Here is a 14,787-nt window from a genome sequence, read left to right as displayed (position 1 = left end):
TTATAGTATGCAGACATCCAATACAGAATGTACTTGATAACATGCGGGACAGCAGCACTGTGTGATTTTGGACGTTCAGGAAGTGGAGCATGCACAGAGCACTCCTTTCCTCCTCTCAGAATGAGTACATGTCTCTGTGTGATTCCCCTGTCCTGCTGTTTGTCTGATCCAGGACCAACCTGTGGCCCACTGCAGTCGCCACTCTCACCCCCCACTTCTCAGACTACACCACTGAAACATGCAGCTGTGCTCACAACAGACACAGGCTACAGTGCAGGTGCTCCCCAGCACACTCCTGTTCAGGCAACACTGTGCTTCTGTTTACTGTTGGGTCTGTAGTAAGGCTAATTGATAGCGTAATGCTATTTTGTAAGGTGAGAGAGTGCATATGCATGTAGCTAAAGGAGTGACTGTTTTGTATGGTGTGTGTGTGTGTCTACGCACTTGTGTTTTTGTTGAAGGGAACTCCAGACAGACCCATTCACACAGCCTTGGCTTGTTTGGGGTCAGGTTCAGACAGTGCACAATAACATTGGTATGTAGTGGCCTAGTGCTGGAGGAGATGGAGGGTTGAAAGAATGTGTTGGCTCGCCTGGAGGATTGCTGCAACCCTTTCACTGTCTCAAGGCCCTGAAGTGACTGGCTGCCACTCATACTCTCCACGCATAAAACTGTATGTTCACTGTGTGCACTAGGCAGACCTTGTGCAGTAGGGCAATTCCACGGTAACAGAATGACGCTGAGACTCACTTCACTTTAAACGTATGCCAAACAAAAAACATTGATTGCCAAGTTAAACCATACAACACTATGCACAAGGACTACTTCAAACAATTTCCACAATTTTTTTTACAGAAACACATTTACTCGAACAACAGTGCAGTTTGGTAACAGAATGACAGTAAAATCTCCCTCAGTTTTTTATGTGACCACGTTTTCCAAAAACAGCTATGATATGATTCCTTGACTTTGAATTTTTTTTATTTTGATTATTGAAGTACAGTAAGTGAAGTGGATCAACACCCGGTAACATATGGATGGTAACAGAATGACATCATGGGTCCCTGATCTATACTATACAAAAATGCATAATTATGAATGTCATATTCTTCATGGTGATGTATCCTGAATAGATACACAAAGGTAGAAAAAAGCATTGTCCTCCTTTGAATGTTTGGGTATTATTCTACATATTGGCGATTATTCTAATTAGCTCTCCCCCAAACAAGACAAAATTTGGTTGGTCCGGGCCGTATCAAATCTCTACCAATCATAGACGTCTATATTTCACAGGTTTGGACCTCACAGTAGAGTACAGCAAAGCACAGCAGAGTAGAGTACATCCCAGTACAGCACAGCACAGTATAGTTCAGTACAGTAAAGTACAGTACAATTGAGTATAGTTCAGTACAGTACGATAGAGTAGAGTTCAGTACAATACAGTAAATTATACTGTAATATACTCTAGTGTGCTCTACTGTATTAAACTCTTTACTGTACATTACAGTACCTTACTGTATTGCACTGACCCATACTCAAGTTTTCTGTACTGTACTGTGCACTACTGTACTGTGCTGTCCAAACTTGTGAAACAGACGTCTATGATTGGTATTGATTTGGACTGACCACATTTCATCTACTTTTCAACGTCCATAGACGTCCGGTGTCGGTCGGTGCTCAGTGGGTGAGAGGGCTGGTTACAGTAAATGGAAAGAGAGGGGACTCATGGGTAGGGGTCAGTAAGAGCCGGGAGAGATGACATTAAATGGAGAGAGAGAGAGAGAGGGAAAAGTTGTCTCAACTGTTTTCACACTCTTGCTTTGACCACCATGCGACAGAAAGAGAGAAAAAAACAGTTATGAGCTGAACGTAACAGTATGCCAAGGGAGGACAGTAGCAGGTATTCCAACTTTTTGGTAACAGAATGACAAGACATTAAGCAATATTTGTTAAACTTACAGAAGACAAATAATTTCTGTAAAACTAAATATAAATGTTGATAATACCTTTTAAGACTTTTTTTGCTAGATGTTTTCTAAGACATCTTTTCCAGCTCTTTGGCCAGAAATCAAAGCCTTTGCTTATTCCTAATTTTTAGGATGCCTTAATAAACACTGACTGTACAAAACATTAAGGACACCTGCTCTTTCCATGACAAAAGGGGGTGGGGGTGCAACTCAATATTAGGAAGGTGTCCTTAATGTTTATATACACTTAGGTTTCATTTGACTCCAAACTGTGCTCCTATGAACTTCATATGTTTGTGCTCATGGGGGTTTTACATGGATATGCCCAGTAGATTTTCTCTTTTCCATATTTAGAAGCAGTCAGTTTATTCCTGTGATTCCTCTGTAATATTGAGAGGTATTGACTGATTGATAGCTGTAGTATTGTAATGTTTACTGTAGGCTATACACCAGGGAGGAGCACTGAATTTTTTTACAAATATAAGGAAAGAGGCACGGGCTGAAATCAGTTGATAACCGGACTTAGACAAGTTGTAAATGCAACAGGTACTAATATCAGGCAAATAAATGCACAGATAGAGCCCAACACTCTTAGAAAAAAAGGGTTTCAAAAGGGTTCTTTGGCTGTCCCCATAGGAGAACCATTTTTAGAACCCTTTTTGGTTCCAGGTAGAACCCTTTTAGGTTCCATGTAGAACCCTCGGTGGAAAGGGTTCTACATTGAACCCAAAAGGGTTCTACCTGGAACCAAAAAGGGTTCTTCAAATGGTTCTCCTATGGGGACAGCCGAAGAACCCTTTCAGGTTCTAGATAGTACCTTTTTTTCTAAGAGTGTAGGGGTGCTGAAGCACCTGCCCTTTTGTCCTCCTATGAAAAAGTGACCATTTGATTGGTGGCGTAAAAAAATATATTATATATATTTTTTTGTATATTTTCTCTATTGTAATTTTAAATACAATGAATTGTCTATCAAAGTAGATAATTTTTCATAAACTCATGAATCTTAAATAATGACAAATCGTTCAAATCACGATGAATCTCGGAGAAGCGAGGGGTGGGCCGCAATAATAATGAGGGCCACAGATTCTGGCAGACTTGAGTCAAGCACCATCAATTTACACCTTCAACCCGACATTTCAGCTAAATCCTTCTGCCATTGACGTCAGTCCCAGTCATTGTCAGAGTTGTCTGACTTCTTTTACACCCCCTGATCTCTCCAATCTTCAATCTCTCCTTATATTTTACATTTTTGTCATTTAGCAGACGCTCTTATCCAGAGCGACTTACAGTAGTGAATGCATACATTTCATAATTTTTTTTTTTTCTGGCCCCCCCGTGGGAATCGAACCCACAACCCTGGTGTTGCAAACACCACGCTCTACCAACTGAGCTACAGGGAAGGCTGTGCATCTGAGGCATATTCACTACAACAAGCAGCATCTGACACTGTTATGCGTGTTAGGGTAACCAGCAGAGTAAGAAGGGAAAAGGGATCAATAGAATTAGCCTATTATACAGTATTAAACCTATTACACTAACACAGGGATATCCAACCCTGTTCCTGGAGAGCTACCATCCTATAGGTTTTCGCTCCAACCCTAATCTAGCGCATCTGATGCTAATAATTAGCTGGATTCAATTGAGATTTTCTGTCACTGGCCTACACACAATATCCCATAATGTCAAAGTGGAATTATGTTTTTTTTTTTTTACATTTTTACAAATCATTTAAAAATGAAAAGCTGAAATGTCTTCAGTCAATAAGTATTTAACCCCTTTGTTATGGCAAGCCTAAATAACTTCAGGAGAAAAATGTTTTTAACAAGTCACATAATAAGTGCAATAATAGTGTTTAACATGATTTTTGAATGACTACCTCATCTCTGTACCCCACACATACAATTATCTGGAGGTCCCTCAGTTGAGCAGTGAATTTCAAACACAGATTTATCCACAAAGACCAGGGAGGTTTTCCAATGCCTCGCAAAGAAGGACACCTATTGCTAGATGGATATATTTTCAAGCATAGTGGCGGCTGCATCATGTTATGGGTATGCTTGTAATTGTTCAGAACTGGGGAGTTTTTCAGGATAAAAAAGAAAGGGAATGGAGCTAAGCACAGGCCAAATCCTAGAGGAAAACATGGTCCAGTCGGCTTTCCATCAGACACTGCGAGATGAATTCACCTTTCAGCAGGACAATAACCTAAAACACAAGGCCAAATCTACACTGGAGCTGCTTACCAAGAAGACAGTGAATGTTCCTGAGTAGCCGAGTTACACACCCAAGCTAACTGGCTAACTTTGGCTAGCTTGCTGAGAGAACAGCTCACTGACCATTTTATTCACCCTAGCAGAGCTGGTTAGGCTGTTTTTATGTTATCCAGAGCATTGGTGACTGCAACTGTGCTGCTGTCAACAATTTAATTACGCTTTTTTGCCAACGTTTACTGATACAGGCCATATTCAACGGGTGTTGAGCGTTCGTAAATTTGTCAGTTATTCTGCGCTCTGGCACACTCAGATGAGAGTGCTGTGAAATTGGAGTAGATTGCCAGAGCGAATTTACCGGCTACGTCTATCAACATCTGTCGCAGTGACATCATAAACATTCTATTGAAATAGATACTTGCATAGTGGAGTCTTTTGTTAAGATATGTAGCTAGCAAGCTAAACAATGAACCATAATCTAAACTCATGACGTTACTACCCTGCATGAATCTGCTGGTATCTAACCAACCAGGTTCAATATTAGCTAGCTAACATTAGGCTATAACTAGCAAAGGAAATGGCTCTGAGATATGAATAATATTACTACAAAAATCATACACGTAACGTTAGCAAGCAAGCCAGCCAGCTAACATAACATTTTAACTTGAAATGAAAACGACTTTCTGACTAAATTAGAAACGTGTAATATCTGAAAATGCAGCTAGCTAGCCTATCTTACCCGTATACATGGATGGACGCTTCTCCCTCTCTGTCACGGATGCCATGGTTGCCCTTAGTTTGAAGATGTAATTCGGAGACAGGTGTTTTCTCCATCTCCTTAGCTATCATACTCTAATTTCACTGATTTCAAAACTCGGTCCTCCAGAAAGTGGAGAGCAACACTTATATTGTTCTACTACGCAATATATTTTTTTTTACTGACCAGCTCAAATAGACAGAAGCATGCTACATGGCAGACCAATCCGAACTCATCTCTCTGCATATCCAGCCCACTCATTATTTCAGCCAATCATGGCTAGCAGGAAGGTTGCTTACTTTTTCTGTGGCTAACCCAACTAGGCTCATAATTAAACAATTGTATTCGCATTTACAGATGGCATACATATTTGTTATTAAGGCACATGAAAGTTTACAATTTCCAGAAGGCATTTTGATCAAATAAAATAAAAATGACTTTCAAATGGCTCTCCGGTGAAGTAGTGACGCACGACATATGCCCACTTTCCTGAAACGAGCAGAGTTATAAAGAACTTAAGTAAAAATACTTTAAAGTACTACTTAAGTTGTTTTGGGGGGTATCTGTACTTTACAATACTATTCATATTTTTGACTTCTTTAACTTCACTACACTCCTAAAGAAAATAATGTACTTTTTACTCCATATATTTTCCCTGACACCCAAAAGTACTTGTTACACTTTGAATGCTCAGCAGGACAAGAAAATGGTCATCCCTACTGCCTCTGATCTGGCGGACTCACTTAACACATGCTTCATTTGTAAATGTTGTCCGAGTTGGAGCGTGCCTCTGGCTATCCGGAAAGAAATAAAAACTAGAAAATGTGTCTGTCTGCTTTGCTTAATATAAGGAATTTGAAATGATGTATACTTGTACTTTTGATACTTAAGTACATTTTAGCAATTGCATTTACTTTTGACACTTAAGTATATTTAAAACCAAATACTTTTAGACTTTTACTCAAGTAGTTTTTTACTGGGTGACTTTCATTTTCTATTAAGGCATTTTTACTTTTACTCAAGTATGACAATGAGTACTTTTTCCACCACTGGAAAAGAGTCACATTTATGGTCAGTTTACATATATTTTAGATGCTATTTATGTCGAAAAGTTGTATAATACCCACATCACATGCCTTACTTTTATATTCCTGCATAAGTAGAATCAGGATTATGCCTCTACTGCCATTCATTCCAATTAGACTGGTTTGGAGTATTCCCTGACCAATACGGCTGCCATTTTTAAACCATTCTGGAACTTTGAGGCTTCTAGTAATTTAATAGGATCTCTATGGTTAATTCTAAGTAAATTATGTGTTCTCTGTTTGGCCCTCACACATTCAACAAGGCAAATGGTAGACCTGACTGTGTTTTTAAGGAAGTTAAATTGGAACTCCCTGGTATGGAAAGTCCCCAAAATTAATTCTATTACATTTTATTATAGACTTGATTTGTGCACACAGAGAGTGAAACAAAGAGTGGCTTATTTGAGAGAAACACAAGTCAAATAAGCATATGTATACCAAGTGAAGCCTTAGCTAGCTAATACATTTGATGTCACTTGAGTTACATTAATGTGTAAGGCTTTGTCCCCCCCAAAACCGAAGGGTATTAGCATGTTAGTGGTGAAATTAAATCAAATAAGTGTACATCAGAAATTGTACTGCATTAAATGAATGACAAAATGTGATGAAAATATTTTTTTTTCCCTGAGCAAGCAATTGTAAAGATTTGATTGATGTTTAAATTGTAGCTCATTTGATCCATTCTGAACATTAATAGGGTTGCAAAGCTACCAGTAATTTAGAAAAGTTACCGGAATCTTCTGTAATTTTTGTAATTTTAACTTTTATAAAAATGTATTCATATATAGTATTCTTTTTCATTTTTTTTTATCTGTGTCCATGTTGTCAATGACTTTCTAGTGGATAGTTCAAGAGAAAATGGCCTAATTAATGAAAAAAGCATCTAATCAACAATGGCATTATTTTTTATTAACTCTTCCAACTATAGATTTTTTTCACAACTGCCACATGTTTGGTGCCAAAACATTTACAACAAAGACATTTTGACATAGTAAAATAAATAAATGTGTCAAAAATATTTCATGCTGAATCCCTCATATGGTATTCACTAACTTAATGGTTGATATTTAGGATAATGTTTTAGTTCTATTTTATATTTTTAAATCATCTTATTTTATATATTTTACATGTGTTAAGGCCACACAGAGGGACAAATATAATTACAGACTTGTGATAATCTGAAGTCATCTGATAAAATTCCCAAAACGCATTGAAAGTTAACAAATTTCTTGTAGTTTACTGGTAAACTTAAAAGTTTCCAGTAATATACCCTCTTTTTGCAACCCTAGATAGACAATATAAAATGAGTATACAAAAGATTAGTAACGTCTGCTCTTTCCATGACATAGACTGACCAGGTGAATCCAGGTGAACGCTGTGATCCTTTATTGATGTCACCTGTTAAGTCCACTTCAATTAGTATAGATTAAGGCGAGGAGACAGTTTGAAGAAAGATTTTTAAGCCTTGAGACAATTGAGACATAGATTGTGTATGTGTGCCATTCAGAAGGTGAATGGGCAAGACAAAATATTTACAGTTGAAGTCAGAAGTTTACATACACTTAGGTTGGAGTCATTAAAACTTGTTTTTCAACCACTCCACAAATTTCTTGTTAACAAACTATAGTTTTGGCAAGTCAGTTAGGACATCTACTTTGTGCATGACACAAGTAATTTTTCAAAAAATTGTTTACAGACAGATTATTTCACTTATAATTCACTGTATCACAATTCCAGTGGGTCAGAAGTGTCCATACACTAAGTTGACTGTGCCTTTAAACAGCTTGGAAAAATCCAGAAAATTAAGTCATGACTATAGAAGCTTCTGATAGGCTAATTGACATCATTTGATTCAATTGGAGGTGTACCTGTGAATGTATTTCAAGGCCTACCTTCAAACTCAGTGCCTCTTTGTTTGACATCATGGGAAAATGTAAATAAATCACAGAAAAAACTTTGTAGACCGCCACAAGTCTGGTTCATCCTTGGGAGCAATTTCCAAACGCCTGAAGGTACCACATTCATCTGTACAAACAATAGTACGCTAGTATAAATACCATGGGACGACGCAGCCGTCATACCGCTCAGGAAGGAGATGCGTTCTGTCTCCTGGAGATGAACGTACTTTGGTGCGAAAAGTGCAAATCAATCCCAGAACAACAGCAAAGGACCTTGTGAAGATGCTGGAGGAAACGGGTACAAAATTATCTATATCCACAGTAAAACGAGTCCTATATCAACATAACTTGAAAGGCCGCTCAGCAAGGAAGATGCCATTACTCCAAAACGGCTATAAAAAAAGCCAGACTACGGTTTGCAACTGCACACGGAGACAAAGATCGTACTTTTTGGTTGGTCATAATGACCATCGTTATGTTTGGAGGAAAAGGGGGAGGCTTGCAAGCCAAAGAATACCATCCCAACCGTGAAGCATGGGGGTGGCAGCATCATGTTGTGGGGGTGCTTTGCTGGAGGAGGGACTGGTGCACTTCACAAAATAGATGGCTTCATGAGGGAGGAAAATGATATGGATATATTGAAGCAACATCTCAAGACATCAGTCAGGAAGTTAAAGCTTGGTCTCAAATGGGTCTTCCAAATGGACAATGACCCTAAGCATACTTCCAAAGTTGTGGCAAAATGGCTTAAGGACAACAAAGTCAAGGTATTGGAGTGGCCATCACAAAGCCCTGACCTCAATCCCATAGAAAATTTGTGGGCAGAACTTAAAAAGCGTGTGTGAGCAAGGAGGCCTACAAACCTGACTCCGTTACACCAGCTCTGGCAGGAGGAATGGGCCAAAATCCACCCAACTTATTGTGGGAAGCTTGTGGTAGGCTACCCGAAACATTTGACCCAAGTTAAAACAGTTTAAAGGCAATGCTAGCAAATACTAATTGAGTGTATGTAAACTTCTGACCCACTAGGAATGTGATGAAAGTAATAACAGCTGAAATAAATAATTCTCTCTACTTTTATTCTGACATTTCACATTCTTCAAATAAAGTGGTGATCCTAACTGACCTAAGACAGGGGATTTTTAATAGGATTAAATGTCAGGAATTGTGAATAATTGAGTTTAAATGTATTTGGTTAAGGTGTATGTAAACTTCCGACTTCAACTGTAAGTGCCTTTGATCGGGGTATGGTAGTAGGTGCCTGGTGCACCGGTTTGAGTGTGTCAAGAACTCCAACGCTGACGCGTTTTTCATGCTCAACAGTTTCCTATGTGTATCAAGAATGGTCCACCACCCAAAGGACATCCAGCCAACAAATATTTTGTACACTCAGTGTTTTTTGGGGAACACTTTTACAATATGTACTTATTACAGTGTAAGGCATAGTAATGTGAAGTGTTACCAAATATTTTCTATAACTTTTATAATTATGATGAGAGACCAGAATTAAAATGTATTGCCCTTATTTACAGTGTTTCAACAAATGTTCTAGTCATGCTTGAATAACATATCTACTCCCTCTGTTCACCAGGAGCACAACCTGGACTGGTTTCCACGGATGCGGGCCATGTCCCTGGTATGTAGCGATGCGGACGGGGAGCAGAATGAGATCAGGAGCCTGCAGGAGAAACTGGAGTCCACCATGAAGCTAGTCTCCAACCTCTCTGGACAACTGACCGAGCTCAAGGAGCAGGTGAGGGGGCCATCTAGCCTCGTAAAGTGAACTGATGATAGTCTGTATAGATATTGATATGAAAATCATTTTTATTTTCCATATATTTTGTGTAGCATTTGGTGTGTTTGATGGCAACTTGCCTTGTTCAGTTCAAAAACATTTTTCATAAATCATTTCATCAAACTTGGTGCACTGTTTCTTGTAAATAAAATAGTATGTTGGTCTTTCAATAAAATGAGAAGTGTTTGAGGATATGGGTGGTATCTAGACCCAGACAGGAGGAAATGGTTGTTGTGTGGCTAAAGGTTTAGATGAGGACACAACTACCCTTTACCCTTGATTTTTCAGGATTAAATATCTCCATAAATAAATCTTTGTTTGGTTGATGTCTACTTTGTTTTTAAAAATTCTTTCACACGTACACTAACATAGACCAAATTGAAAATGTTACTTTAGGAGGTTAGTTGACCGACAAATGCAGACTTAACTGTTCTTTTACATTTAGATTGTTTCAGTCTTATTTTCCCAGAAGTCAGGGCAGTGCCCCCCCCCCACCCCCCCCCCTACCCGGAAGGTTCGTGAGCATACTCCATGACACTCAAAAGTGTCTCACAAACAAGAACATCGTCTCACAAACAACAGACCCAAACAAGAGCTCCCTCTGTTACATCATTCCAATGAAAATTGACTTAATTAGTTTGCTGTGGCACAAATAAAGAGTCACATTCTACTATAACTGAGTTTAGCCAGTGGCCACCCCTATGGCTCTCTATCGTAATACTATAATGCTGCTCTTTCTAGCACTTCCCGACATCTAATAATGATTTCCTTTATAATGCTCAACTCATGATGACCAACAGCATTGTTATGAGGGTATTTGTATTGCCGTTGCAATATTAAGATGACAAAGAAAACCTTTTTTTGTTAAACTTGTTTTGTTTGTTTTAGAACTTTAATTGATTTAAAACGGTTGTTGTCCCTATTGCCATAAAGGCCAACATCTTTCATTATTACTCATGAGCCTGGCTTGAAAGTTTCACTATTGGTCTTTTCTTTTGGTCTTTTGGTCTTTTCTTTTGTTTCCTGTGGTTTACTTGTTGTTAGAGGAGATGACATTCTGAAAGGCTAGGAAGATACGTTTCAAATGAAACCCTGAAACCCTCCCATCAAAGCCAAAAGCTCTCAGCACATTGCTGTGCAGAATTTGCAGGCATGGGCAGTTTATACTTTTGTTTCTCTGAACAAGAAACTTAGTAGCAGCTTATTTGGAGGTACTCCAAGTGTCAGACACAGACAACCTATATCCCACCCATAGACGTGACAAAAGCAGCAGATGTACAGATCCAGGAAATGAGTAATGAGCAAATAACCTAGCATCTGTCCTGTGTGTTGTCCTCTAGATGACAGAGCAGAGGAAGCAGAAACAGAGGATCGGACTGTTGGGTCATCCTCAGCATCCTCAACATGCCAACCCCCAGCAAACTGCGTGAGGCTGAGGCAAGGAAGCCCCCCCCCCACCCAGCCACAAGACCCAGGGAGAGCTACTTCTACTGCTTTGTGTTTGCATAGGGAACAGATTGCAGAGTCTTCACTTAGTGGTCCCTCCCGTCCTGCATATATACTGTAGCTACCAAATGTGTGTGTGAAGCGTAGCACATTGAAATAGCTAGTCATATAATTGTGATATGTAGGTTAGCCTACAAAGGTATAACTCAAACAAAATCACTCACCACGCCCAGGCAACCCATCCTTTTCCCAGTCCAGTTGGGATTGGTGCCAAATGTTTTCTATGTAAAAATGTAAGTGAATTCTCATTACATGGCCTTTACTGGGTGAACTTGAAATACAGCAGAGCAGGGCCGGCATTATGGGCGGGCTGTAGGGGGCCTGGTCCGCCCTACCGTACCTCCTTGAAATATTGATAATTTATTTGACTGAGAAGTCAGACGCATCAATCTCAGATAAAGCATGCGAGCGAAACAGCGCCCCTCTGTCTCCGTATGTGTAGACCATGTATCTGATGCTGTCTGGACAAAAGGAGTATGGCATGTCATACTTTTTCTGACCAGACAGCATCAGATACATGGGCTACACGTAGTAATACAGAGTGGCGCTGTTTCGCTCGATGGTTTCAGCAGAGAGGCAGAGGTGAAGCAAGAGGGCTCACTCTCGCCCAAAATCTGTCCTGAATGCGTTTCTATGGGCATAATATGCAGACCTAAGCTTGTCGCCTGCATTCCCACCTTTGGGACAATGACTCGCACTGTTAGGCGGAGACATGAGCATCTCGTCATTATATACAGACATCTGGTTTCAGCCACTTGCGAATTACAAAGAGAAGTTGGTGGGTTAACAGTGCACTGTTTGAATAGTAGCTTCCCCTAAAGTAAATTGATGTTTTGCCAAAATTATATAATGACTCCTGTCTAAATAAAATAATAGTAAATACTTTACCAGAGATCATGACTTAGCCACAGAGGATCATGATTTTTATTTTTATTTGATAGCTGTGGATTATTTCAAATCACAAGTGCATAGGCCTATGCCTATTTGGAAAGCCAGCAATTTGCACAGAGCACATGGCAATAAGCCTAGCTGATTATTGAATTGTGGCTGTCAGCGGAAAAACATCTAAAATGTGTGAAGATAATGTGTTTTGAGTATAATTTCAAATGTTGAGACAAGAAGCGGAGGGTTGTGGCGAAGATATGGGCGTCTCTCTCCAGAATGCATACACTCAGCTCTCCAGAATATGCTCCGCTGTCTCCCGTGAATTCATGCACATTCATTGTTTCATTATGTGAATGGTTTTCCCTTTGATTGTTTGTTTATTTTGATAAATTCCCCATTACATATGTAACCAGTAGGCCTAGTAAATGTATCGTTAATCTCTGTCATTTGGTTACATTAATTTCTGTTAGTGCATCTATTTCAGTCATTTACTGTTCTCATTCTCGGAGTGGAAACATTGTTTACAGAGTTCACAACCTGCTACACTTGTGAGAAACAAGTTTTGGTTTATTTCATAACCATCATTTTAGGAGTTTTGTCATTGTATTTTGTTTGGAGTGCTCCATATGAGCATGTGAGTGGTTTCTCTGTTCTGATAACGTTGAGGGAGCACCTGAGCACGCCAACCTGCTGAGTTGATACAATGTTGCACTTCACTTCACTAGCAAGTCAAGACAGATAGATAGAAAGAGAGGCAGGCAGGCACAGTAGAGCGATGAATGTGATTGAAAGAACCTGAATTCTCTTCAGGATATTTTCTACTGTTTATATTTGTCGCTTTAGGCCTATGTATTTTACTTAGTTGATGATGGAAGTTGTTGGCCTAGTGCTGCATTGGGCTATCTCTGAACTCTGTGTTAATTTCTTTAGCCTATAAACTATAAAAATAAAGGGAGTCGCACACTCCATATATAAACTCTCAGTAATTTATTGGGTAAATCACCAACGTTTCGGCGTGACTCTCTTTATTTTATAGTTTATTCGCCATTCGTCAGCACCACACAAAATACGTTTTCTGGGTGTGCGCCAGCTCATGTTTGTTATTCATTTCTTTAGCCACCAATGGATCACGGTGTATCAATGTGTCCATATGGCAGAGACTGGTGCTCTTGCATTAGTTGAATTTTTACTTTTGGATTTTTATCATTTTAATTCAGATTTTTATGATTAACCACATAACAATAATTTAGAGAAACAAAAACGTTATTATTGAAATAAAACTGTTCCACAAAAATGCGCAAATACAAATAATCATAACTGATACGCAGATAGGTAGAAATGGCGGGATAAATTAGAAGCTTCCCCAAACTTGAAACTCACGAGCTGCCTACGGCCTTTATTATAACACCCATCAACAAAATTTGTGCAAGCGCGTGCACACAAGAGGTCCCGTAAAAAAAATGGGCCCCCCTATAGAAATTAAATGCCTGTCCAACTGATTCGTTCTGGCGCCGGCCCTGCAGCAGAACTGTACCGGACACAGGAAGATGTAGTCCGATGTGAAATGGCACTGGGAGACATGGAAATAAACATCTTTTTGTATTTACTACTGGTATAGCAAGCAGTATTTAATGTCTTATTTTTGTATCTTGTGCAATATCACTACTTTAATATGCAAACTCCTTGGTGTGTGAATTTAAGTTGTTCCTAAAGTAATGTCTTGTTTAATAGGGACAGAACTTTTTTCCACATGGGAGCTTTATTTTGTATTATTTTGCTTTTAAATGAAATAGGGACCTGTTGTTAGACTTCACATATGGAAATGACTCCATGTAGAATAGCAGTTGGTCGGACAGATTAAGTTACATGTATTGTTCTGGCCTTTCTGATTTCACTTGTTATATTTCTTTCAGAAGGTTGCATAAAAAGTCTTAAATGCACTTCATAGAGATAGTATATTGTCTGAGAGCAAGTATAGGTCTTGTTTTCGGTTTCATTTCTGCAAATAAGATTGTGTCTTATCTTGTACTATTTTATGGTATTTGCTTTCTTATATAAAACTGGCATTTAAAGCTTTTAGGATACTTGCCTTTCTTCATCCAAACAAATGTATTATGTAAAAATGTGATCATGCTGTTATGATGTGTTTATTAATCATATTTCCACATTGTCTTGCACTACATATTATTAGCATCTGTCATCCAGGTTTATCCTCTTGTAATTATAACACCTGTCATGTGTGCCATTTGTCCCTTTAAGACATTTTTGGTTCTGATTTACTACTTGTGACAAAGCCACTATCTTTTTCCTTTGTTTTATCATTCAGCGCAGATTTCTGTTCTCAATTCTGCTGTTTATTTGATATATTATTATTTATTGATTTGTATTGTTGTACTTTAAACATGTACATGCATTATGTTGCTTAAGCCATTGTTTTTTGTATAGGGACCTATGTTTTCAGAAAAGTAATGTGGAATTTAAAAGCACTGTTACTGAAAATGAATGTGCAGAGGACTAATTTAAAAGATTTAAGCACTGTTAGAATTGTAAAATAATGTAGAATTGTCTAATAAAATATATGTAATTCTCCTTTACATCCACCACTGAATCTTGTCACTACACTGTATGCTACTGGGCTACCATATGAAGGAAAGCTGTAGTCCAGTCTTCTCTTTTCCCTCTGC

The 14,787-nt window shown here is 38.8% G+C and overlaps 1 protein-coding gene across 1 annotated transcript in view; it reads left to right on the top strand.

Moving 5' to 3' along the window:
• The window catches only part of LOC106565749 (inositol 1,4,5-trisphosphate receptor type 1), a 165,990-nt gene extending 151,287 nt beyond the window's left edge, over positions 1-14,703 (top strand). Inside the window, 2 exon segments of the mRNA XM_045691827.1 lie at positions 9,509-9,670; positions 11,053-14,703. Coding sequence (XP_045547783.1) covers positions 9,509-9,670; positions 11,053-11,142 — 252 coding nt within the window. The 3' untranslated portion in view covers positions 11,143-14,703.
• Positions 14,704-14,787: the final 84 nt, after the last annotated feature.

Source organism: Salmo salar, chromosome ssa12 (genome assembly GCF_905237065.1).
Source record: "Salmo salar chromosome ssa12, Ssal_v3.1, whole genome shotgun sequence".
NCBI classification, from domain to species: Eukaryota; Metazoa; Chordata; class Actinopteri; order Salmoniformes; family Salmonidae; genus Salmo; species Salmo salar.
This window is presented reverse-complemented; position numbering and strand designations above follow the sequence as displayed.